The 27092-nt window shown below is 38.4% G+C and overlaps 1 protein-coding gene across 3 annotated transcripts in view; it reads left to right on the forward strand.

Moving 5' to 3' along the window:
* Positions 1–27092, forward strand: part of NFKB1 (nuclear factor kappa B subunit 1) — a 55612-nt gene that overhangs the window by 17314 nt on the left and 11206 nt on the right. The window contains exons 4-15 of one of the 3 annotated variants that reach the window (XM_033059400.1): positions 2413–2453; positions 3680–3778; positions 10823–10971; positions 12481–12644; positions 13390–13548; positions 14846–14950; positions 16825–16916; positions 17492–17630; positions 20057–20179; positions 21113–21202; positions 21714–21911; positions 24902–25043. In XM_033059400.1, the coding sequence (XP_032915291.1) occupies positions 2413–2453; positions 3680–3778; positions 10823–10971; positions 12481–12644; positions 13390–13548; positions 14846–14950; positions 16825–16916; positions 17492–17630; positions 20057–20179; positions 21113–21202; positions 21714–21911; positions 24902–25043 (1501 nt within the window). The remainder of the gene's footprint in view (positions 1–2412; positions 2454–3679; positions 3779–10822; positions 10972–12480; positions 12645–13389; positions 13549–14845; positions 14951–16824; positions 16917–17491; positions 17631–20056; positions 20180–21112; positions 21203–21713; positions 21912–24901; positions 25044–27092) is intronic. The other 2 variants (XM_033059401.1, XM_033059399.1) reach the window with 2 other exon arrangements.

The raw sequence follows: 27092 nt of genomic DNA on the forward strand, positions 1-27092 counted from the left end.
AAGTGCTTTGCATTAGAATGCCTTCTCCGTACTTTCTGCCTGGTTGAGAATTACTTAGTCACTGTTACAAAAAAAAGAAAAAGGAAAATCTTTAGTCATGGAACCCAAAGGTTAAAATAAGACCTCAAAAAGCTGTTTTAAATGCATTGCTTTGTTATTTGTATAATGTGGGTTAATGATAACTGACATCTAATTTGACTTTGTACACTTACACTGCATCTTTTTTGCCCTTTTCTAGTGCTGGTATATAAAACATTATGATTTTTTTATCACTATATTTGTATGCTTTTTATAAGCTTTTTTTCCCAAGAGATCAGAATAAGCACAGTCCTAAGTTTTCAGTTTTCCTGAGTTTTCACAAGTGTCATGCAAGGTTAAACCATTTCAGCAGTATGAAATATTTTCCTTCAGTTTTCCAATGTGCCAAGATAGTGTCTATCCCTCTGTTAAGAGTTTGAATTTCCTTATCCTGAGGAAAAGCTGGAGCTTGGGTCTGATATGTCTTGAGGGACTTCTGCAGCCATTTAGCCATTGGATAACAACAGTTCCTTTTCTGGCTAATGTTTGAGAGAAGGCAGTAGTATTTTGTGCTAACCCAACATGTATGTCTTGAAAATGAATTTCTAAGAGGAAGAAGAGCCAAAGAACAATTACTTGGCAGATCATGCCCTGGAGGCTTGGTTGAAAGTTGAACTATACACTGTTGTATTTTAGGTGCATTACTGCTGCCAATGCCCAGAAAATACAAGGCTTCTGAATTGTTAAAATATAAATTTTCAGGCGCCTAAAGCATGAGGAGGATTAGAGGTTTGTGAAGAGAGGTCTTAAATTTAAATGCTGATGTATTGCTTAAACCCAGCTCAGCTCATCTTGATTCTATCTGTTATAGACAAAACCTGAAACACAAGGCCAAAGCTAAATGTTACTCTATATCTTTTAAAGTTCCTGAAGCCCAAACTGCTTTTCCTGCTTTGTAATGCAAGATGATGTGTATGTGGTTTACAATCGTTTTTCATGAGGTCAAGTAGCGCTGTTTACTTTTAAAGAAAAGTACAATTAATAGACTTGGGAAATAATTTATCTTTAAATGTGAAATTGTTGTGACTGACATTTGCAATATAATTTTTACATAAAGTTAGTTCAGTTGCTGAGTCAGCTAACTGCAGCAGCAGAATGCTAATTTCATCTATTGTATATTTATTAAAACATCTGTGTTGAGAGAAGCTTATGCAGTTAAGACCTGTGCTTGATTCCTTAGCATTAATACCTTTAACAGAGTAGAAGTGATGATACAGAATTCTAACAGGAATATGACTGGAAAAATATTATGTAGATGTCATTTGGGTTCTACTTTGAAAGCAATTGATCTTTCAGCATTGAAATACAAATCATCTTGGCTGCTTAGGAAGAGAGAGGGAAGAAATCATAGCTCTTGGAATTATCGTTTTGAGACTCATGAGTGGCTTGCATTTTAAGAGGTGTTTCACAGCTACCCACCCAGAGAGCTATTCTTCTTGATCTAAATGATCAGATGATGAATGTTTAACTCTGGTGGCATTGAATTCTCATTGGATTTAGGGCCTACTCAAAAGTTATACAAACTGGTGAATTTTGCATGAGGTTTACAGTATGAAGTTAACCACTGTACAAGATTGACAGTTGTTTAACGAAGCCTTCCTTAAAAGACACAAATAGAATTTTAGTATAACATAATTGGCACCATGCTCAAGATGGATCTCAATATAGAGTCTGTATTTGTAGTCAAATTGAGTGTATTCAGCGTTTTTAGAGGTCCAGCAGAACACTATATTTAAAAGTGTATCTGAAATTATTAAAAGAATGTAAATTGTTTAGTATTCTCAATTCCAGGATTTTTTTTTAAAGCAGTTCTGACTGTTGGGGCATGTTGAGACAGCTTGAATTCCTCCTGTATTCCCATGCCTCAGAGCTTCCCATTGGCTGTCTCTTGACTTTCAAAAGCACCTATTCTGTAGGAAGCCCTAGGGCCAAAAGCTGGTGAGTATAGTCTCTAGAGCCCATGGGGTTTAAATACTACAGTTAACCTTAGCTCAAGAAGCCAGATTGCTGTCAGTGGCAAGGGAAGGATCCTGTTTTTATTCACCATTGCAAGTTTTAACTGAGTGATCAGTTGCTCGTTTAGACTCTCTGAGCTAAAATTAACTTTTTTGACTTAATCTTCCTCTTCTTATTCCACTGGTCTTTAGTTGGGAATGACAGATTGCCAAGTGACTAAATAAGTTACTAAAATTTAAGTTTTGAAGAACTTAGATGCTTTCAAAATTTTATCTCAAGTTATTCAAGGATATAATCTTACCCCTACAAATTATATATTAATTATAGTACTGTAAATATAATTTCTATTAATACTTTTATTTCTTTCTTTTATATTAGCAGATGGACCATATCTTCAGATCATAGAACAACCAAAACAGGTAAGAACAAGATTACATTTTGAAAATGTCTGTGGTGGCTGTATTACTACATTCAACTTTTAATAAACTTACAACTGAAATAAAGAAGAGCACAGAAAAGTGTGAGTTCTCAGAACAAATGTGGCATGTGAACATGAGCAGTTTTAACTCTTACTTTTGTAGTTAAAAAGCATTTCCTGTTTTGTTCTGTTTTCATCTTTATCTCTCTGGAAGTGTCATAATACAAAAAACCCTAAGGGTTTTAAAAATAAACCTTGCTAAGTATAGACTCGTCATCTTGGAAGTGACTGTTCCAGTACCCCAGTATTCGGAAACATAAACTAGTAGATCAAACATGGAAGATTTTTAGGATTTGTTTCATAGTTTTTGAAACACAAGAAGTTAAAAATAAAAACACTTAATTCCCAAGTTACAGGAACTTGTGTTTTGTTGTTGCAAAGAAATGTAGTTGTCTGTTGTTGCAGGGTGATGAGGTGATCCATCAGCAGAGTGGTGTGTCCTCACTGCAGAGGTTGATTTGCCTTTTGCAAAGGTTGCTTTGCCTTTTGATCAACTTGAATTCAAACTCATCATAGCTGGGCACCGCATGTGCAGTACTCTGGGTCACCTAGTTCATGTTAGGAAGCAATTGGTCAGGTCCAGATACAAGTCATAAAAGTTTACATTTGCTTGGTAAACGAGTTCTTAGCCTGAAAAGGCTTTTTAGTGGGATAGGTATTGAAGCTACTGCTTATGGATTAATTTTAAGTCACATTATTCACTTTCAGCTAATACAGACTTTGAATTCAGAGTTGTCTACTACTCAAAAGAAGCTGAATGATTATTGGAAAAGGCTACAACACTAACTGGTGCTATTTGGACACTGGGAGCCCTGTATAAGATGGGGATTTAACCAGAAATTGCAGGACTGGAGAGTAGATCTGAAAGCAAAATTTATCCTATTTTAAGAGTATAAATAGTTCTCTGTTTCAACATATCTTCATTAACAGAAAGAAAAATATGAGATTGCCTGCTACATGTTTAAGTGAGAATAGAACAGGTTCTCCAGGACTACAGTTCAGTGATGCTTTGTTGACCAGCACTCAGTGTTTCATGGATGAACAATTTTAACTTTTCCATTTGGGCGAGTCTTGTTTGTTGGTGTGCATGCTCATCTTTGTGTGTGCTGTTTCTCTTTTGGCTTTGTTTCTGTACAGCTTTCAAGTTTCTTTTCCTTTATTCCACAGAGGGGATTTCGTTTCCGATATGTATGTGAAGGGCCTTCGCATGGCGGGCTTCCTGGTGCTTCTAGTGAAAAGAACAAAAAATCATACCCTCAGGTCAAAGTAAGGACATAAAGCATTAATTTTGTGAAGTCAGTGTAACTGTATATGTATAGGACCTTATTGCATAGCAACATAAATTTGTATGAAGTTGCTCAAGATACACTACATTTCAATCCCAACGTTCAAATTGATTTTGAAAATAAAGTTGTCCTAAGATGTGTGGGTTTGTTTTGGCACCGTTTTTATCTGCCAGCAGTTGAGCAGTAACTTCTCTGCACCTACTAACTACCTCATTACCAGTGTGCAGACTGATGGAACTCTTTCTAAGGTGCAGTTTTAACAAGGCTTGACCACTCAGTCGCTCTATTTCCATTGCAAAGCATGAGTCTGCTTAGTTATTCCACTTTAATCTAGGATGCTATTTACCAACTTTTCCTCTTTTTTTTCTGTTTATGTTGCTCCTTATTCAATATCTCTAGGGTACTCCATTCTTAGGAACTTAATTCCTTTGAAGTCAATGTAGAACTTCCGATTTTAATAGGAACAGTGTTATGTTCAGGTGTTCATTGAACTTTTTGGTGGGTTTTTCACCCCCCTGGAAAAAAATTCAAATATGTTAATCAAAGAAATGCTTTATAGAGGTACAGTATGAAGATGAGAAAAGTGATTAATCATTCTGGGATTGAAGAACTGTCTTTGCCTATGGTCCTTGCAGCAATTTTTTTTTTTCTGTGAAAGTCTGGAAAAGCTACACTGTGTCTTTTCAGTATTCTTTTTAACTTAAATGCAAACTTTGGCCTTGTTACTGCAGTACATCTTTGAACTGTTGCACTGCAAATTCTCATGAGGAGCAGCATTAATGTATTCTAATTCTGGTTTTATTTCTTAATATATTCTAATTCTGGTCCTCCCGTACCCCTTTATGGGGAATGAAGGGGAGGGAAGAGTGGCAAGCAATAAACTTCTGCCGTGGTGTGTGCCACTCCTGGTTGTTCTCCTCACTATTTGTGTAGTTCATCTGCAGTTCTTAGGAAAGGCGGGAGTTTGGAACAGTTGCATCTCCTAATGAATCAGTATAAGCATAACATAATGGAAAATAATCAGCATTGGCTGAGGTAACCTAGGCTGTTAGCCTTGTGAATTGAGAAGAAGCCAGGAAAGCTGATTTCATGTAGCCTTGCAAAACTCTTAGGAAAAATTACTAGCCCAGGCAAATGATCTATTTGCTTTTTTCTTTCCGATTTTGACAGTAATGATGAAATAGTGAATGCAATTTCACTGGTATGTTCAGATATAAAATAATTTACTTCAGTTGAGCTAGATCTTTGGATGTCAATCCAATCTGTAAAGATAATAATACAAGTGATACTTTATAAAGGTGTGGTAGATCACACAATAGCATGACAAGGAGTTATGCAGGAAATGGAATTTCTCCTTGAGTAAACTAGAAAGCAGAATATTCTTTGGCTTTCCATCAAACCTTCTAATTTCATTGATCATCACTTTTTAATTTCATCTAGAGTTCACATACACATCCCTTCCCTTCCTTCTCTTCCTCCTGCATGCATCTGGGATTTTTTTTCTAATACAAATCCCCACATGGCAACACCTGCTGGGAGAGGCTGGCAAGGGAACACAAGTAAATTCCTCAAGGCCATTGCTTGTTAGTGCCTGTTTTTGATTCAAGTGGTGCCAGTAAAGACAGAAGTGTTTCACACCTTTTCCTGTAAGCCTTTTCTGTGTTTTGTCAGAATGTGCTCATTTTTTGTAACTGAGTAGAGCACAATTGAAAACTGCAATTTTTTGTTGTGTTGGGGTTTGTTTGGGGTTTTTTTTGTTTTGATTTGATTTTTTGTTTGTTTTTTTTTTTTTACTCTTGTGCCAGTGTTTTCACTATATAACCTACATTAGTTGATCACAGTGCAATGAAAGGACAGTAGCATGAGCTTTGGCTGTACTGTAAAAAAAGGAGGTTTTGTGACAGATCTTTAAATGCATGGTGGGGTCAGTGCAGCTCCAATTTTGATCTGCTTTGTGCTTAGCCAACTCTCAAAATTTGCTAGTAGCTACCATGGGATGTCCTGAAAATAGACATCCTCAGTGCACAAAAAAACATTGCAGTCTCCCTATTCTGTTTTCATAGGATTATGGATTGGAAGCCAAAAGAAAAAGAAAACATGTTTATGGGATGTGACCTCTTGCATAATGGGGACTGTTCAACTTCACCCTTTTTTTTTCTTTTTTCCCCCTGCCTGCACTGTCACTAACTTGTAACTAAGCTGGAGCACTTCAAGACGTATCTCTCACCTAAGGGCTGGAGTGTTGAAGACTTTGCTATACCTCTAAGCAAGATTTTTCAGTATTTAATTGCATGTTTAACCTCTTCCTGGATAGTATATTAGTAGATGGTGAAGGTCAGAAGTTAATGTAGCAGTTCTGCAGTGCCAAATCTGCACTGGCCAGCAAGGTGGAATTGATGTAAAACCACTTGTTTAACAGAACAGTCCTGACTAATGGAGTCTAGATAACAGTGTTTATTTTTCTATAATATCAAAAATGGGATTAATTTATCTTAATGATTTGTGGAATTGTGTTCCTTTGTTTAGCCCTGTCTAACAGTAATTCTAATATGTAGAAAACATCTTGCATATTCAGAGGATTCTATATAACTTTGCATGTCATTATGGAGAGCGAGAGAAAATGTATATAATAAATATGTTACAATGAAGTTATGTTTCATGATTGCAACATAAAATTCTTCATTTAAATTTCATTTTCATCCACTTAGTGTAAGTAACAATACTGGAAAATTTTACTGTCTAGAACAGTTGAAATCAAAGCTGCTGAACTGCTTATTCATCATTACTTTGTTGTCCAGGAAAAAAAGAAATCAGTAGTAGAAAAAGAATGGATAAAACAGCAAAGTCTAATATTATCACCACCATACTTAACTGTCTAATTTTTTTATTTATCATTTGCTTGAGTTTTTTGTATTTGAAAAAATGTGAGAAAGCTCATGCAAACAATTTCCACTGGCCGTACATGTTTATCATGTGTGTTCTGATCTTGCATACTGCTGTTAGTGTGGGCACATCCATATTTTAGACTGAGTGCTTGATCCAGTGTTAGGTGTGACAAGAACTTGCTGCAAACAGGGGGGTAAAGGAAATGTCCTCAATTTTCGTCTCCTTGGGGGCAAATCTACGTGGGTGGCTGCAGTCTCTAGTTCAGTGTTCTTTGTGAGCTGGATGTAAATGAGCTCCAGCCCGGAGTTCAGAGGTGTGCCCGAGCTAAAGAGCACCATCTCTCTGCAGAAGAGTTTGGGCATGAAGCACTTTGGCTTGTGAACCGAAGCTGCACGCAGCCCTGACCAGACCACCAGGCAAAACTGCCCAGCCAGTCATGTCCTGAGGCTATCCCAAATTATATCTCCATTTGGAGATAAGAGTTCTTCTTGAAATCAGGGATTTCAGCACAATTACTTCAAGTTCAGGAGGAGAATTTATGAAAAATTAGTCAAGTTACTTTGCTAATGAGCCTTGATGACTAAAAGAGCATATTTTATTTGCTTCCCCCCCAACAGGAGTTAAATGTAAAGTGATATAGATTGCTGATTACAAGTTAAAAAAATCACCCAACAGCTGAATTAAGGAATAAACATGAGACAATAATAAGCAGACTTTTTGGTATAAATCTTGAAAATCTGTACTGAATCAAATTCAACTGAAGCTAAATTCAGTGAGATTTGAGTTTTTTACTGGTAAGGCTGATTTGGCTGAATAGAAGGCACTGAATGTCTTTGGTTGGGCTTGTAAAGCAGAGCACCTAGCTCTGTATTTTTGTCATTAGAGTGACCTCACAGTCAGAGGATCAGCTCTTCAGCTCCCATTGGTTTAAATTACTTTACATTGCTTTTTCTTAATTCTATTAAGTAAGTATTCAGTTGCCTAAAAGATCCGTACCACATCTGAAATATTTTGTCTTTAATTAGCAACTGAAAAAAAGAGAGATACTGCTCTGTGAAAACAGGCTGTTTATGAAGAGTGAGTGATGCCTCATCTTTGGAACACTTCTTGCGCGTGCATATTGAGGACAACAGTGGTCACACTCTGAAGGATAAGCAGAACTGGGGCTGTAGTTGCTCTAACAAAGGGATTGGAAAGAGGAATAGGTGCTTTTGTAATGCTGACATTATAGGTTTGACATGGTCTTTTCTATCATTTGCTCCTGTTGTTGACCAATTGGTTTCATTTCTTGCTTATAAGAGTAACTGGAAAAAACATCTTTGAAGTATGAAAATATTCTTATAAAGTTTTTGTAAAGTTTTGGAACCCATACAAATAGGCTGGGATCTGAATTGCAAGAGAACATGAAATAACTGAAAAAACTTTCTACTCATTTTGAAATTTACTCGATTTCAAGTTCACAGGGTCCTTTTAATCTTTCAGACAAATCTCTCAAACAAAAAGAGCAGATAAATGTAAGCCTGCAGCCTTTTAACTTTATCAGATCAATTGAATGCTGTTTCAGGTACAGGATATAATCAAGTGTTACAGCTATACTATGCCGAGGAACTCCTTTTCTTTGTTCCACTCACCTTTAATTTGAAGTTTAGCAGCTATTTTTTTGGATCACAGCTCTGATTTTGAGCCGTAGAGTATCCACATGCTATCTCCCCTCATGCTGAATCTGTTTTTATGTCAAAACCATGATCCCTATTCTGCATTGTAACATATCTTCTACCTTTTCAGGCCTTTGACAGTGTTTCTCAAGTTGCTGTGCAAAAGCTGAGAGTTACTTGTATACCTGAGTGGCCAGAATTGATTTAAAATTATTCTGAAATTGTGACATGATTCAAAGACATTGAAAAGTTATTTCAGACTTAATTTATGGTAAATAAGGATATTTAACCACTCAGACTATTTTCCTGGGCACCAAGTTACCCCAGATGACTCAAAATCAAGTAGGAAAGTCTATTTACAAGAAATAAAGGTAGAAGGCAATTCAGAGACATTCTGTCCCTTTTGCTGCACAGGACATCAGACAGGATGACAAAAATAGTCCTTTCTTGCCTTATGACCTACATAAGGTATCACGTTTTAAGAGCCCTCTTGTTTTTTCCCCTGAGAGAAAGACTGCAAAGATCATGCTGAGCTGAGTAACAGGGGCAGATTGCAATCTGGTTACCACTGCAGTTCTGTGTTGTGCTTTCAGAGGCTGGAAAGTCCTTGACGTGCAGCAAGTCCTGCCTCCAGTTTCACTGTGGTTTCTACAACTGGTGGAGGATTGACTTGAACTTTTCTGATGTGATACTAGAACATCGATGTTATTCATAGTGAATATAGCACTACAGATGTGCTGGGAGCTTTGTAGTATGGCTGAGTGAGGGGTAAAATGAGAAGAATTTTTTTAAAGCTACCTTTTTGAAAAGGTAATTGTAGCAGTGGTGGTGACATACTGTCACACATAGCACCAAACACAGTAGTTTTTATTTTCAGATGACTTTGTGAAAGGTACATAGGAATTTTTTCCCTGCTGGTAAATGACAGAAATAGTTCAGTAGTGATTATCCTGCATCTCTGTACTGTTTCAGTCCAGATTTCCATGTGGAAACATGAGCACTCTAAGTCTTGTATTTTAGAAACTGCCACTTGTAAAATGCACGTTTCTGCAGTACTATACAGTTAACCAGTAGGAGTCATTAACCAGTCAATCCAGTTAACCAGTAAGAGTGGGTAATGAGATGGTTTTTGCATGCCTGTTCCTCTTGGAACAACTTTTTCGTAGTTGGGATTTTTTTTGCTTTCAGCAGTGAATAGGTAGGCAGGGAGGGCATGCAATGTGCGTATGCAAAGTGTTTCAGCTGTGATGGAATGGGTTCAAGAGAGGGGTTAACTGGAGTGAAGGAAACTAGCAGGACTCAGTAATGTGGTGAAATCCCTCGCTATCAGCATTTAATCAACAATATAACCTTAAATATTCCGTTCTTCACTGATTCATCACTTTAATGTTTATCGTGATCCTTTAATACCTTGGTTGATTAGATCTATAAACTGCTGTAATACAAAGAACTTGGCCCTAGGCAAATTAGAAGAAAAATCAGAGGAGGAGGGGGAAAAGCCCAACATTGATAAAAGGGTTAATTAAGTGAATTGAAAGGGAAGGTAATGTTTGCTTTTTAAAAGTGGGGTAATTTTATGTTCAGCATAATTTGAAAGTGGTGCATAACCCATAACTGCCTTGGAGTGAGGAAAGAAAATAAAATTCTAAATAATATATGTAAAGCAAATAACTTACCACTATGGTATGCTATTAGTAATTTTAGATGTGTTTTTGAGGCATTGTGTTTTATTAAAAGCTGTTAAAATGTGTGGTGATTAGAAACTGTGGCAAGGGGGAAAAAGCTCTGTAGGCTTTCAGAGTTGGGTATGTGAAAGAAAGCACACAGTTTGTCGTAGTTCTAATCTAGCAAAATCCTAGGTGGAAATTTATTACATATCCTTGTGTACACCTGAGGGAGGTATTTACTGGACTGAGTAGTATGTGTTGATGCAGTACATTGAACTAGCAAAATGCCTATTAATATAGAATTTATTCACTGTAAACTCTCTACCTCAGGAGTCATTGTAATGCGGCCAAAATGTTTTATAGCAATCAGAATCGTAATGTTTAAAAATAATTTTTAAAGTCTTTCCAAATTGAGCAAAAGAATGCAGGGGTTTTAGGTTAATTTTCTATATGTTTCTTAATAGGTAACAATGTTTATTGTGAATTCAATGTACTGATTGAAACTTAAGGTGAGCCATGTGGAGTAAATGGCCAGAACATAAAAGTGATATTCATGTTTTAGGAAATAGATGAGGCTTTCCGTTAGCTTTTTTGGTCAGTACTTCTGCCATTTGCATGTCAAGTTTAATTGCAAAAGAAAGTGATGATCTGGTACAGTTAGTTTGCCATTTGTATTTCATGAAGAAATGCATATGCATTTCTCCTACATAAACTTGATTGTACTTAACTGACAGAAAATACTCACCTGGAATCATTAATTGTTCCATTTTAAAAATGGTAAGCAAACTATCCCACATTTTTTGTATTTATTTACAGATCTGCAATTATGTTGGACCTGCAAAAGTAATTGTGCAGTTAGTAACTAATGGGAAATACGTCCACTTACATGCTCACAGCTTGGTGGGTAAATTCTGCGAAGACGGAGTGTGCACGGTTACCGCAGGACCCAAGGACATGGTTGTAGGGTAAGTCTGGGGATTGCTCTAGAAACCTGAGCTGTGGGGGAAGCATCAGCACTCTAAGAGGTAATACAGAAATACCCCAGGAGGCAGTTCTGTGGAACACTTGTCTATGCGCTCTGATCTCTGAGTTTTTTTGTGTCATAAATAGAAAATTGAATGGGATTTTTGTTCACCTTTGCAGAATTCACCCAAAGTAAGCTAAATAAATTTGAGTAACTAATTTTTACTTAGAATTTGTACAGTTTTAATCTCTTGGTGTACAGTTCAAATTAGTATTGTAAATCCATTAAATCCATTGTAAATCGATTTTTTAAAATGCAAGTAGTTTTGTTCAGAGAAGAGATTAAAATTACCATCTTGTTACATCTTTTGATCAATATTTTACTTCTATTGAAACCTGTCAGAAATTTAATGGAAAGCATTAAGAAAATAGGATTAGTAAATTTGAAATTAATGCAGGACAGGTATAAACATGAAAATACTGCATAAATCAAACCTCTAAAGTTTAAAGCAGAAAGATTGTAGTGACATTGTAGTTGGCCTGTTCTTGTTTAATTTGAAAGAATAATTGTTTATATCGGTAAATGGAGCTGAAGCTCCCAACCACGTTTTGAGGCGTAGATCAGGTTTCATGCTGGCTGCGAGTTTTAGTTCTGTGATCTCAAGAATGTCTTTGTTGGTGAAGATGATGAAGTTTAAAAAGTTGAGAAGGTTGAGAGAGAGAGATTCTTTTAAACTGTAACTTTTGATGTCCAAGCCCAGTGCACTGACTTTACAATGCACAGCAATTTAAATAGCTTTATTTCAAATGCTCCTTTTCATCTTGAAAAGTTTGGCTCATTTTCTAACCTGTCTTGTTTTTCATCAGATGTTTAGAACCAGCTTTCCTGTCCTCACTTGACCCATATGAAAACTGAGTTATTGTCTTGTTTTCACACTCCCAGATCTAATTGATTTTTCAGTGTGCCAGGAGATTTTTACAAAAGCACACCTTGTATTATGGAAATTCTCTTTCAAATAAATAGTCAAAGTGTCTTGCAGAATGACCAGAGCCTTGCTTAAAACATTTCGTTTGGAAAATATTGCACTGTTTTCAGCTTCTTAGCTTGCTCTCCAAACCATACTCTGAGCAGTTGCTCTGCTTAGCAGATATACAGAATGATGTCATTGCCAAGATGCAGCAAACAAACTGTGACTACCAGATTTTCCAATGTTTTGTAAATTGCTTTCCCAGTGGAAGTCTGAAACCTGACAGGTTACTACTTATGCCATAGGAAAGTGCATCCATATGATAGCTGTCATATAATATTGCACATTTTGTACATTTTGTGATCTTGACTGAATTTTTCTCAATGGAAAATTCTCCCTGAAACACTCATAGTGCCTAAGTAAGCCTGTAGAGTCCTTCTGTAGACTTGGGTTGTGTAGCTGCCTCTGGTAAGAGAAAGGCTGCTTGCTGCAAGTCTGGCCTAAAGCATTAAGAAAATACTTCTCCCCATCAAAATTTGGCAGGTTTGCAAATCTTGGAATACTCCATGTCACGAAGAAGAAAGTATTTGAAACTCTGGAAACACGCATGATAGATGCTTGCAAGAAGGGATATAACCCGGGACTCCTGGTGCATCCGGAACTCAGCTATCTGCAGGCAGAAGGATGTGGAGACAGGCAGCTAACTGGTATGTGGAAATGAGGGCCTGGTTTTAATTGGTCTGTTACTAAAACCAGGCTGATATTGTGAAAATATAGATTCCTAGCTAGAAAAAGACCTTGTGTAGGACAACAGCCAATGTCTGTGTGCTTTTAAGAGGTGGTCCATTGTTACCATGTTTTAGGGAATCTGAAAGGAATTTGCTGTCAACACATAAACGAGAATGGAGAAACTTCCTTCCACAGCTACCTGTACCAACCTCTGCACCTGTATTCCATTGCTCTTATGCCATTTAATGAACTCTAAAATAGAGTAATTTTGGATTATTGCAGCAAAACATGATATCCTTAATTAACTTAGGAACCTCCTTTTGAGAATGCTGTTTATTCAGCTGCATTTCACCCATATCACTGTAAAACCTTTGGTCTGCTTTGCTTTCAGGTACTGTATAGAGGGGTCAGCTGTCTTTTTATCACTCTTAACACCAGGAATTCTGGTGTCCTTAGTGGACACACAACCTTTATAAACTGAGAGCAGAAAATAGTAATTTACTGTCTTTTAATTATGTAACTTAAATAAGATCTGATACACAAACTGCAAGATGAACACAGTATAATTTGAATAGCTGCTCCACTCTGCTCAGAAAGGGAAAACCCAATGGATGCTAAATGTAAAAGAAGACATTTCCTCACTCTCGATGCCTTTGAGTGTTTGTTCTCTCTGTTTTGTTAAGCATGCCCTATCTTTTGTGTTAATTCTTCTGTCAATTCCAGAACGGGAGAGAGAAATCATCCGTCAGGCAGCCATCCAGCAGACCAAGGAGATGGATCTCAGTGTGGTGCGGCTCATGTTCACAGCCTTTCTCCCCGACAGCAACGGCAGCTTCACACGGAAACTTGATCCCGTTATATCAGATGCAATATATGACAGCAGTAAGTATATTTGGCTTTAATTACTTTTTTCATAAGGGGCAGCCTTTTGTACACATAGAAATGTCAGGTAGATATTGCTGTACATGGATTCATCTAGCCCTGCCTGCTCAGTATTTGATAAATATCCATTAGCCCATGGATAATCAGCCCTATGTCTGTGCATGTACATACAGTATCGTTCTGGTTTTAATAGATGGTGATGTAAACCATAGAGGAAGATTTTATTTTGCTGTTAACATATTTAATCCTACTACTTTTATTATGAGGATTTTGTAAGTTCTTCTTGTGTCCATAAGAAAGGCTTGAATTTTGCAGAAATTTCAGTTACTTTCCATGATGAAATATTTGTTACATGAGATGTGAGGGAAAAAAATTTTACTTCTGTCTTAGTTGAGAATTTGACACCTTTCAGTTTTGCAGACCATCTGCTTGTCCGTATTTTAAATGATAACGCAGCCAGAGTTCTCAATCAATTTCCTTTAGATCTGTCAGTATTTTTTAGAGCATTCCTCTATTTGTCTTTTTTCTAAGAGAATTTTTTCACTTCATGTTTTCCTCTGTGCTGTTAAATTATACTGACTCATCTTACTTGAACCCTTTCTGCTGCCTGAGTTTTCCTTCCTGAGGCTGTGGATTCCCATGTTCTTGATAGTCATTCTGCAATGACTCAGAAAAAGTACCTTTTTTTCCTTTGTGCACCACTGTTGTCTATATTATTGCTTTATAAGGACAAAGTCTACATCCAAAGGTATTAAATGCAACTGTTCTACTATAGTCTCTGCCTTGCTGTTAATTAGGAAATGTAATGAGGTCAAAAATTCTGCCCTAAACTAAGGAGACAAACATGTATGCATGCTTCTGCTGTTGTAAGTTGCTACACAGATGTTAGTCACTACTTTCTGATCACCCAAGGTGAATTCTTGATTGCTAATTTCAGAAGATTTTTCTTGGGTTTTGTTTGGGGTTTTTTTTTAATACTTCATTGGCACCATTCAGGCCTTCAGAGAACAGACATAACTTGTGATAGCATAACTTGCCTGTCACAGCTGCTTTCACTTATCAGACGGTAGTTCTGTCTTGAAGGCCAATAGTTGTCTATTGATGCCTCTACTAGGATCTGTGGAGGTGGGCTTTTTTTATTACTGTCCAGTACACTGGCCAAAAACAAATTCAGATAGGTTGTATTGGAAGCTTGTCTTTCTATTGCATTTCTGTGTGTTGTGCTTGGTTGGTTTTTTTTAAGTCTGAATCTGTTACAAAAGTAAGTGGCTTTTTTTTTCATCTTCCCTTTCAATAGAAGCTCCCAATGCCTCCAACCTGAAAATTGTAAGAATGGACAGAACAGCAGGGTGTGTGACAGGAGGGGAAGAGATTTACCTGCTCTGTGACAAGGTTCAGAAAGGTAAGAGTCACAAGTATTGTAAGGCACACCAGGGTGTTCATCTGGAGTACACAGGAAGCCTGCTGTGCTGTCTTTAGTGTTATCCCACCCCAGTAGTGCAGCAGGATTTGTAAGCACTCAGCCTTTCTGGAAGTCAAAACAGCAGTCCAGAGATTTAATAAATCAAAATAATCTCTTGCAAAGCAAATTCAGCTTCTCTTGCCTCCACAGAGACCATGTGATCATCTTTGTTCTTCTCAGGTTTCTGCCCTTGCCCATGTTCATGGAATTTTGGGGGCTAGTGGGTGCTGGGTGATGTTTGACTCTGTTAACTAACACCTGCTCTGAATTACTCTAAAGTTTCTGATTTATTATTAAGTTCCTGATTGTAAAGAGTAAGTATGAGTATTCTCTGTTAACCATGGATGGGAGCTTAATGTGTTCAGCACTGCTGCTAATAACTTCATTCTTATGTATATGCTTATGGTAGAGGTTACTTAGTGTAAATAGAGTAAGGTTCATTTTCAATCTCTGCTCATGGCTTTGAATGTGTGAGAATTCAGCAGTGTGGATTAGCATACTTTGCTTTTTTATTGGAAGGTAATGGTTAAATGTGGTTGGTTCTATTTGGGCGAAGTAAAAAGAAAAAAGATGGGAGTGAGGAAGATCTTTGGATTTTTCGGCTACAGGTAGTACTTGAGATACCCTGGTGTAGATTACATGGTAGAGTGGATGTTGCCGACTTGGTGAGCCCTATTCTCATCTGTTTGGAATCAGTCCCTGCTTATGTTGTTAAAACCACAGTGACATTTTCCGTTGGTGCTAACTGTCTTTTCCATCTCTCTTTCTTGTAAATGCCTTTCTACCACTTAGGGAAGAGAGAAAGCTTTGGGGGCATTTAGGGACTTTGAGAGAGTTATTTTCCTTTAATAGTGCATCTATGCTCTGCCATCAGGAGGATGAGAAAAAACGCAACTCTTACGCACAAAATAAATAAATAAAAGTCTGACTCAGTGGAAGCCCTGAGGTGGGGTTTCCCCTCCGCCAGACTGGGGTTTCCCCTGACCTCACTGCCTTCAGAAACCTCCTGTGTGAAGGAACTTGAGCATGCAGGACAGCAGGACTGGAAGTGGTGGTTCACAATCTTGAGACTAGCAGGTGGGGGACCAGGGGAAGCAGTCTGTCTGCTACAGAAGCTTGTCCTGCACCAGTCACCCTAAGAGACAATTGGCTTTTTCTAGGTTTTCTTCACTAGGAAAGAATTTACTAGTGGGATGCTTCTCCTAAAAATATAAATAAATAAATACAAAGAGAATGAAAGAAAAGTTGTTTAGAGGAGCAGAAGCCAAATGCCATGTTTCTGGCCTGTGCTGTTTGGAGGGTGAAGGATCCCTGCTGACACGCTGCTTGCTCACACCCCCTGACAACTCTGAGCTGCAGCTCCACTGTGGCACTCTGCCAGCAGCAAGCGGAACTTGAACTGTGGCACTTCAGGTTTTGCTGCAGTTTTTTGAACTGAAACTGTTGGAGGAGAGAGGGTGGTTTCTACATTTCACTCTTTTGAGTTCTCCCCTCCTTACATGTTTGTTCCAAATAAGGCTCCTCTGGAATGTTTTATAACCCTAGAATAGGAAGATGATGTGAACCTAGTTCTCTTTTTACAGCTTAGTAAATAGCAACTTCAGTGAAGCCATTAGGATTAGGTTGATGTAAACTTCTTGTTTTAAATGGGTTATTTCTGCTGTTTTCATAAAACAGATAAAGGTAATTGATGTATTGTGTAGTGTTTTCATCCAGCCAAAAAATAACCATGTTGATTTTTATCTGAAATAACCATAAGCCAAAGGTTAAACAAATGCACAAACATCTCAGAGTGTTTCTTTCATTCTTTGCAGATGATATTCAAATACGTTTCTATGAAGAGGATGAGAATGGTGGTATGTGGGAAGGTTTTGGAGATTTTTCTCCTACAGATGTACACAGACAGGTAAGTAACAGAGCATTGGTCCTTTGTCAATGATTGTCCCATCTCTGTAAGCTAGGATTATATTGTAGCTTGTAAATTGTGGAAAAGCATCTGTATCCTGTGCTGACCTCCTCTTTGGTTTGTTGCTTCCTAATAATAATAAGAACTTAACAGTTCTTAAAAGACATCTGTTAGGTAACTAGGAATACAGTGCAAGAAAATTAGGAGAAAGCCCCATTGCTCTAACATGCACCCCTGTAAATTCGGGTAGGCTATATAAACAGCTCTGAGAGCTCCTGTGAACACACTGAGAAAGCCACAGAAGAGATGCTAAAGGAGGAGGGGACAAACAGTGCAGTACTGACATGTGGGATGTGGTGGCACTTAGCATGGCAGTTCTGCCTTTCCCAAAAGGCTTTAGCAGTCAACCTCAGAAGTGAAACTGAAAAGTAAGTTTATTGTTGTAACAGTCCTTTGTTCTGAACTTTCGCCTCCCAACCCCTAAACCAACACCTTCAAAATAGCGCAAATGTAAAAGCCAAGTTGTCAAAAGCCATGCTCTGTGATAGACATGCTTATCTTTGTTTCCTTCACAGTTTGCTATTGTGTTTAAAACACCCAAGTATCGAGATGTCAATATCACAAAACCAGCATCTGTATTTGTACAACTGCGTAGGAAATCTGATCTAGAAACAAGTGAACCAAAGCCTTTTCTCTACTATCCAGAAATCAAAGGTAACTCATTAAACCCATTTTATAGATTGGGAATGGAAACTCTAGGGTCCCTAGGAATGTTTTTAATAAGATAGAACTGGTTGGGTGAGGAATTTTTGGTTTTAACCATTATTTTTAGAAGATATATTTGCCTCTTTGTTTTGGGCAGAGTCAATATGCAGTGTGGTAGGTTTATAATGGGTTTTGTAGGTGGTGGTGTAGGACTGGTTGACAGTAAATCCATGCGTATTTTCTGAGTGAGGCTTGTTCCTTGCAGATTCCCTATATGCACACATGCCTTCCCATACAGTAGATGGCACTCTTCCTCTGGGTTTCTGCCAAATAGTACTTGAAGAGATTTTACTGTCAGTACTTTCAGATAAAACCCTAAACCAAAACTTGTTTGGTGCCTAGTGGAAAGGATACCTATTTTGCAGTTCTCACCTTTTACCACCGTGCCAATGTCACTGATGTTTCAGAATTTTTAAATTACCTGTACTAGTTAAGTAAGCCCAAGACATTTCTTGTGAGAGCAGGGAAAGTGCTGTCTCAGTCTCTGGTTTAAACTTTTAGTTGTTTAGCAGAAGTAGAATAGTCAGTATTGGATCTGCTTCTAAATTATTAGTGAAAAGAAGTTTAATTAGCAGATCTGTGCCCTTTGAAGTCTGCATTTGAAATGTTTGACAGGAATGACATTGGCAGTCATGGTTTTAAATACCAATAATGTTGATGACATAGAAATGCCTCGAGGCCCAAGTCATAATTGGTGTTTCATTGTAGTAAGATTATCTTTCTGCTTAGCAATTTACCTGCCTGCAGGTTACACTACTGAATTCTAATCTGGAATGTTTTCTGTGCCGAGGGTGTTGAAATAAATTCCCTGTCAAAGTCTCTAAAGTAAATGTGCATTAGTGGTGAGAGACTCAGGAGAGCTGAGGAGGTGGTGGTACAAGTGAGCCTGCTTCACAGCTGTTAGAACAAATTAGCAGAAAGCATGAATTCACAAGAGCTTCTAGAGTTGCCGGAGGATTTCTTCTTGGTAATGATTTCAGGAACCTCTTGCACAGATCTGAAGGGAAATGAAGTGTTTAGCTGCAGAGCAATGTTGCCAGATTTGAAGCAAACCTCTTTTACGTGCCTCTTAACTGAGTGAAATTAATTCAACATTATGTGCATTTTCAGATCCCCTATACAACCTCATCATGAAATTACCATTTAGGAACTATATTTTTACCTTGTTGCAAATGTTCCCACAAACTTAGACATGTGTATGTGGATTTTTTGTGTTTCTCTGACTAGATTGCTCTCTAGAGTTTTCTCTCCTCGTCAGTGTGAGTATACCTGATGTGTGCATGCATACATACTTACACATCATGTGTACCTGGAAACAATGCACGTGACTTTGTCAGTGCACTGTTTCATGTATTCAGCTGTCTCATCTGATGCACTGACTGATGTGCCTGTGCATTAAATTTCTTTTTGTCATACGACTGTTGAAAACTACTAGATGGTTTAATAAACAAATGGTATTTTGTTCTTTTCTCAACAGTTCTACTGGATTTTAACCCATGTAATGTTTGTATCCATATTTTTGTAGCTTTTATCATGACATTTTTACTTTCCCCAGTCATTGGGATAGTCCTTTTAAATCTTTGTGTTTTGCTTTCCAGGGGGACTAAGTCTTATTTTGTACTTACACTATAAAATAAGTTTAGGCTTTTTTTTACTCCTGCTGCTCAGCATGGTTTGACAGTAATATGTGCCTGCCTGAAAATAAGTTGTCTTTGTTCTAGTGGCTGTTATGGTATTTTAAGTAAATCATTTCAAGCAAGCATGGTTTTCACCATTTCTTGCCATTACTTAAAAAAATAGTTCAAAGGGCACTGCAGGTACACTGCACTGTTGAAACTCAAAAGTGCCTTGTGATCCTCTGATAAGGCTCCATTTCTGAAATAGATTTTCTTAGAAGAAGAGCCTATGCTTATATTCCCCAAAGGCAAATTTTCTTCAACAAATTTGAGGTTCAGAGTACTTGTGCTGATTCATGACTTGGCTTAGACATTGAAGAATTTTGGGTGCACTGATCTCCAGGGCTCTAAGTACATGAGACACTTTTAAAGGAAGGTCAGAGCCCCCCAGGACATCTCTGCACATGTCCCCCGAGCACAAGGCAGTGACACAGCTGAAGAGACCTAGGAGGCCTAAGCAATGCTGCGGGTCTGACTGGGGACTTGGCACTGGCTTGTTTCTCAGAGGAATTCTCTCTGCTCCAATATATACAAACATTTTCTGCTATTTGGAGCTTGAGGAAAGTTGACTCTTCCACCACACTCTGCATTTTCCTTTATAAACTAAAAACTGTAGTGATGCTTTCTGTATGCACAGTCTGTGCTGTGCCTGCCACCAGCAGGACTGACTCCCTGTTCTCTCTATTCCTTCCATCCCAGATAAAGAAGAAGTGCAAAGGAAGCGACAGAAGCTCATGCCGAACTTCTCCGATGGCTATGGGGGAGGCAGTGGCACCGGAGGTGGTGGCATGTATGGAGGGGCAGGTGGCAGTGCTGGCTCTGGTAAGGCAGAGGTTTTGGGAAAAGAGGGAAAAGGGTTCTACTTTGAGAGCAGGACAGATGTTTATGCTAATTTTTTAAATGTAAAGAGGATTTTCTCTCCTAGGCATATAGGATCTGACTCTGTTGCCTTTATTCTACTGTTACTCAATTCAGTCAAGCATCTCCTTATTCTGAACACTTCATCATCCCGTTTGCCATCTCACTTTGGAAGCTTTGTTGCTTCCTAGGGCCTTGGAGGCACTGAAATTCATGAAATAGCTCAGTTAACTATCATTTTGGGTGTCTAAAATTAAACAGGTTTTGAATTGTTTCTTGGACTATGAGTAGAATTTGGCAAATTAACCCTGTTAAAAAGAACTGTTAAAAAATTGGAGATACTCTTTAGTAAATTTTCTACTGTGCTCTATCTATTGAAGTCAGAATATATCTGGTAAGCAGGATCATGAGAGCATTGCTTTGGTTCTTGCAGCAGAGCATTAAAAACCTATGGATCAGAAAATGTCACCTGAACCTCAGCCCTTTTTTTAGAGCAAGAATAGAGCAGGCGTTTTCAAATTGCTACATGTGTTGCTGGCAGCACATGTGTAGCATAAAACCAGAATACAAATATGTTGTATCACAAAGATTCAAAAGCACAGAGGCAGCTTGTGATGTCTCAGTTGAGTTCTAGAGGAAAGACATAGTGATACTACATTTGTGTGGTGTTATGGATGTTGGGACAGAGAGTCCTAGCCAACCATCTAGAATTTTTTTGGATTTTTGAAGGGGTAGGGGAGAGCTAACTTTTAGCCTGGAAAATTAATTGGCTGGAATAAAGCAGAAGGTATGCAGAAAACAAAAACTCATTTATTTAGGTTCAGTGTTCTTCTAGATGGTGTTCTCATTGTTTTAGGATGTAATTCTATTAATTCTTAATCTTTTTTCTTTTTTTAGGGTTCAGTTTTCCTTCATATGGATACTCTGCTTTTGGGGGGATGCATTTCCATCCTGGCACAACAAAGTCCAATGCTGGCATGAAACATGGTACAGCATAAATGTCTTTCTTCCAACAGTTGAACTGAATTTCACGTGTATTTTCTTCTATAGTATGAGCCAAAGTATCAGGCAGGTCTAGCCAAGCATCCTGGAGAGGGCCTCTTCTCAAACCTCTGTCAGCAGAGAGGTTTGTGTAGCTTATACAGCCCTGCTTCTCTTTTTTCCTCTCCAAGTGTAGTTCCTTCTTATTGTGCAGTCCTGAGAAGCAGTCACCAAAACCCTCCATGCCCTTCTGTATTCAGTGTATTGTTTCAAGCAATAGCCCTCTTGATTGCTTAAATGTGCTGATTGCAGATGACCCAAGACTAGACCACAGAAAATACATCTTCCTTTGTTGCTACAGTCTGTAACTACCCCATAGCCCAGAGAACATAATAAGGACACTCTTGGTTTCTTCAAATAGGAAGATCATTTCAGATTGGTTTTGTCTAGTTGAGTTTTATCATCTGTATTTAAAAAAGCAACAGTACCAGACTTTAATGATTCGACTTTTTGTTAGAAGGTCTATCAAATTGCACAACTGAACAAGACAGAAAGAGCTGTGATAAACAAAGTGACGAATGGGACATGAAACGTGATGTGAAGGTGGAAACTGTGGAGAGGACTGAATGCCGAACGTCTGCTCTTAATGAGAAAAAGGAGGATTCTGTTTTTTCCTGTAAGACTGAAGTAAGCGAAGCAGATTGCAGGTGGCAGGGTAAGTGAACAAGTAAATGTATTTAGGGTAAATCAAACTGCAGTACTGCAAAGCAAGCATTAAAGGTTTGGAAACTCCAAAAATGTCTGCTTGCTGTGTTCAGAACATGGTAATGCCTCCTGGAGGAAACAGGAGGGATTCCATTCCCCAAGATCCAAGGTCCTTCCCCATACCTAGTTCTGTAAATAACCTTCCACCTTTGTACTGCCACTGGATACTTGCTTGTCACGAAAGGAGATGAGACAACTTTGCCTGCTGGGCATGTTTAACACTGACTTTGAATAAACTGTGAGGAAGGAATGCTGCAAGCAGTGAAGGCACAGGGAATATTACTCGGCAGTTGACTTGGCTTTTGATAATTGAGAGACTTTAATCGATGAGTTAATGGATGTTAGTATGACTTGCAGTAGGTCTTCCCTGCAACACTATTGAATTGTGTGCAAATTAGCATTATAGGCTTGAATTTAAAATGTGAAGGTATCTGTTACCATTTGGCTAATACATAGTAAAATAACTGCAGTAGCAAAGTGTTACATGTCAAACTAAAAACCTAAAAATTTTTGGTTTTCTCATGTATTCGTAGCTTTGTAGATCATTAATATGTGCTTATACAGTTCCTGTATAAGTACTTTTCCTACACTTTCTCTTAGATTTTAGAATAATAAGCTAACCTTCTAACACACTCCTGAAATGCTGTTCAGTCTTATTTTCAAGTAGAGGACCTACAAGCAGAACATTTTGTTTTCCAAGCAGAATCTTAGAAGACATAACAAGAAGTGTGGCAAAGAAGCTCAGGACCAACTCCAGTGGGGCAGTACCTGGGGGAAAAATTACCTAACCAACTGCTCTCCTAATTGGACAACATTTGTTACATAGGATAATTTCTTGAACTTACAAAAACTATAGAAATCTATTACTGGGTGTGCCCACAGCCCATAGCTATGGACACACTTGGAAGCTTCTAATAAAGAACTGCTTTTTTATCTTACCATTTTAGTACTGTTGCAAGGGGTTTTGTCTTTTTATTTCAGGCAACAAAACAAAAGGAGGAGGAAGGCAAGGGTAGTCAACAGAACTGGTTTAACAGCAGTTATATATAAAGGCTACAAATCACCCTTGCCCAGACAGCAAGACATGCATTTCCTGGATTTTTTTTAAAGGATTTGAGTAATTGTGCTTAGTATCAAATGAAAAAACAGTAGTGGGACTAGGGACACATGGTAGTGGTAGGAATTCAGCACAAAGGAATTTTTTGGTTCTGTTTTTTACCAAGCGCAACATGATCTAGACCACTTTTGTTATTCTCTGGATCAGGGAGAGAGCACAGTACCTTGTATGTGTCAGACCTGTCTGACACTTGCTATTAACAGGACTAGAAACTGTGGCTTGGGAATCCAAGTGGCACAGGAGATGGTCTGTAGTTGTAAACACCTCCACAGTGTAGCTTCTTTAATCTGAGAATGGATGGTGCTCTTGAGAAAAACTGAAGCAACCTGCTGTTTGTTGGTTGTTATAAATCCAGTGACTGGTTCAGAGAACAAAATCTTGTGCTGATATGAAGAAGTAATAATGTCCATGTAGCTGTTGTGAAGGAGGGGTCTGAATTGTTTACCTGTTTTCTAAGAAATTAATATTGTAGGCAGGAAGTTGACTTTTTTTTTTCTATTGCAATGGCATGGAAGGAGGCAATTTCTAACTCCAGATTATATAAAGAATTGGTGCAGAAGAACAGGCTCCATAAAATAGTTCCTGCAGGCTAGATCATTTGGGTATTAGCTTCAAGATGTATGTAGTATTTTCAAGAGTATCTTTCCTCTGTGTTTGATATGGAAAACGAGGGAGTTTCAACATCCAGTTCTCTGATCTTTGGAAATGTGTATAATGAGAAAATAATTAATTGCTTAACACCCTTTACCCCGAATATAGCACATGTAGTGTAAATAGCAAAAATAAGCAAATATAAATCCATCAACCCAGGCATATATTACAGCAGCCACAGGGATATACTGGCCAGAACAATAAGCTTCATGGATAGCTGAGTAAGTCTTTGCCTTACAGCAATGATGTGTTCATGTTCATCAGGGATATGCTTCTGACCCAGTCTAAATGCCTGGTTTTGTGTAACTGGAAATCCTGGCTATTGTCTCCCCCTGTGTGCTTTAAATGACACAGTCTGTTGTACTTGTTTGCACTTTGTAATTTCCAACCTTACAAGGTTTTATAGAAACATGAAACTGTTCAAAATACAGGCTGGTTTCAGATGATACTGTTTCACAGAATGACGTTGTCTTTCAGAGCTCATCTGTTTTCATTTTCACTAGTTTCTTGCTGATACACAACCACAAAAGTATTGACAGAGCAGCTAGAGTTACTTTTTTCCGCAAATGAGTTTCTTTTCTCCCTTTTCTCCCTTTTGCCTCCCCACCATGACAACTTCTGCTTTTTGAAATGTCAGTGGCTGTCCATTTTATAATTATAAAATCAGGATAGAAATACTAAGCATTGTAAAAAGTGAAATGTTTTAAACAGAAGAACAGACGCTCTGTGCTGCTGCTGTAAAGCAGGCTAGACTGCATGATTTGAGTCGGAGAAGGAGTGCAAAGCCCTGCATTTATTCAATAGCTTTTCTCTGAACTTCTCTGCAATATCTGATGGGTCAGTCAGGCTTCCTGTCCCTCAGCTTCCTCAAGGCAAAACTACTTGGACCTGCAAGTTCCAGATCCAAGTTCTGCTCCTTTTGTGTCATTGCATATAACTGCACATCAGTGCTGTTAATTTAGTGCCAGTCAAACCAGAGGGAGCTTCCAGATTTGACTGTTCTCAGGGTTCCTGCTGCCTGAATGCTCAGCATGCCCTTAGTTTTCCTTCCCTCTGAATAATGCATGGTGGTCTGCACTTTCTATTTCTGTGACAGCACAAATGCTTGTCAAAGGTAGGTGGTGTTCCAAGGAAAGCAGCTGAGCTGATGAAGAGGAAACTTTGTGTTGCAGGTGCTCTGTTCCTGGAGAAGGCCATGCAGCTTGCCAGGCGCCACTGCAACGCTCTCTTTGATTATGCTGTAACTGGAGATGTGAAGATGCTGCTGGCAGCTCAGCGTCATCTCACCGCTGTCCAGGATGACAATGGGGACAAGTGAGTTAACCACACTGCACTTGCTAGGTTGAAACCGACGGGTTTGAGGGCAGAATGGTGTAGTCAATTTGTTCTGTCCCTCACGGGTGCCAGTCATGGCTGACACCACTTCTTTCTGCTGTTTGGGATAGGTACAGCTGTGATTTAGACATTGGTTTCATTTGCAAAGAAGTCATGTGCACCATAAACTTCATTGATCCAGTACCTGTCAGAAAGTAATCTGATCATTGAGGGTATGTTGAGCATGTTGTGAGTTTGAGTTTCTTTGCCCGTTTTTACTTAAAATCTTGACCGAGTGTGAATTGCTGTGCTTGCATCATGATACACAGTGTATGAGGGTCATCAGCTTGGTGCTGAAGGAGAATGCCCTGCTTTTTATTCCATGCAAGTCCTTAAGACTTCATAGGATGCTTCAAGTAAGAGACTCATCAGGAGATGTAAAACAGTGGCTGGAGTGTCCATATTGCATTTCTCCTACTGACACCAAGTTCTTTCCAGAGGACATTATTTTGCTCTTGCTTGCATCTGTACTGTACTGTTGTCTTCCAAGGGATTGCACAGATGTTTGTGGCAGACTTGGTTGCTAATATTTGCTTATCAGTCCTTCAATAATGTGAGCTGGAGTGGAAATCCACTTAGTTCCTCTACAGCCATCAAGATTCTGTGGAACTCCGAGTGAAGTACTGTGAGGAACTAATGATCAGTAGTTACTTAAAATGAAACTCAGTAGAAGTGACTCTGAACAAATGCAAAGAGAATCTCTTCAATAAGCAAGTGACACTATTACATCCTCACTTTTTAGCTGGCAGACCCTGTGCAATCACCTTTGTTTCCTTAAATTGTAGTGTTTTGAACAGTAGAAGCCAGATAAGCCTCAAGGTGTCTAACTAGAAGGAAAATTTCAAGTGACCGAGACCTGTATCCCACTGTTCAATTACTCGGAGAGAGGTTACCACTTTCACTCCATTTTCAGTGAAAATAGGCCTCCAATTACAGACAGAGGACTGCACAATCAGAGGGAGCTCCTTTACTAGCTTTGCTTTCCAACTGGAAATCTAATGTGTGCTTTGAGATAAGTAGGGATATGAAGAAGGTGGGAGTTAGCAACAAAATCTACAACTGCTATGGACAGTACAGCTTCTGTGTTTAAAAAAACAAAGGGGAGAGTTAGGGGGAGAGTTAGAGGAGTACTGAGCAAGTAGGCCCTGCATTTAAATACCAAAACAGTGCTCCTCAGATTTGGACTTGCAAGGCATTTTAACCAACTTAAAATACTTTTTAGAAGGATGGTTAATAGTTTTTTTCTTGCTGGATCAAGAAGTACCTGCAAGAATGCAAGGCTCAAGGTCACGTTGCCTTTCTCCTGAGATAGATTTATTCTGTGAGCATAATATAAATCTGTGTTACTTCACAACTTTTTGACAAAGCAAAACTTTGGTGATTGTCTTCCAGCTCTCTTGGGGGCGAAGAAAAAGGTTAGAATTAATTAATAAATTGCCCTGATTTTCACTTTAATAATTAAAATTATATGGCAACTAAAAAGCTTTTGCTTAAGCATTTCAAAGAACTTTGTTGTCAACAATTTATGCCTTTGAGACAGACCCCAGCAACCTGTGATGAGCGTATATTTACAGTGCACACTCAGTAACACTGGCTGTGATTGTATTTATACCAGTACCACTTCTCTGTAGATATCTGATGGCTCTACAGTGGTGCTCAAATACATTTTTTCATGTAGGAATGTTTAAGAAACAGAACTGACCTTTTGTGGTCTAGTCAGCAGCATCACATATAATGGTACAGTAAAATTAAAATACTTCCTGCTAAAACAAGAACTAAAAGCAGTAGAAGAACAAATGTGTTTCTGTAGTGAAATTTGGAAATAAGATGTCATTATGATACAGAACATAATAAAAAGCATCTATCAGAGCAGAGGAACAGCACTTTTCCAGTAATGGTGGGACTGTTTGAACAGCACAGCGGAGTTGAAGGAGGGAAGGTGCCATGATACTTCCAGTGGCAGTATACGGAATCAATAACAAAGACCCT

Source organism: Catharus ustulatus, chromosome 5 (genome assembly GCF_009819885.2).
Source record: "Catharus ustulatus isolate bCatUst1 chromosome 5, bCatUst1.pri.v2, whole genome shotgun sequence".
Lineage (NCBI taxonomy): Eukaryota > Metazoa > Chordata > Aves > Passeriformes > Turdidae > Catharus > Catharus ustulatus.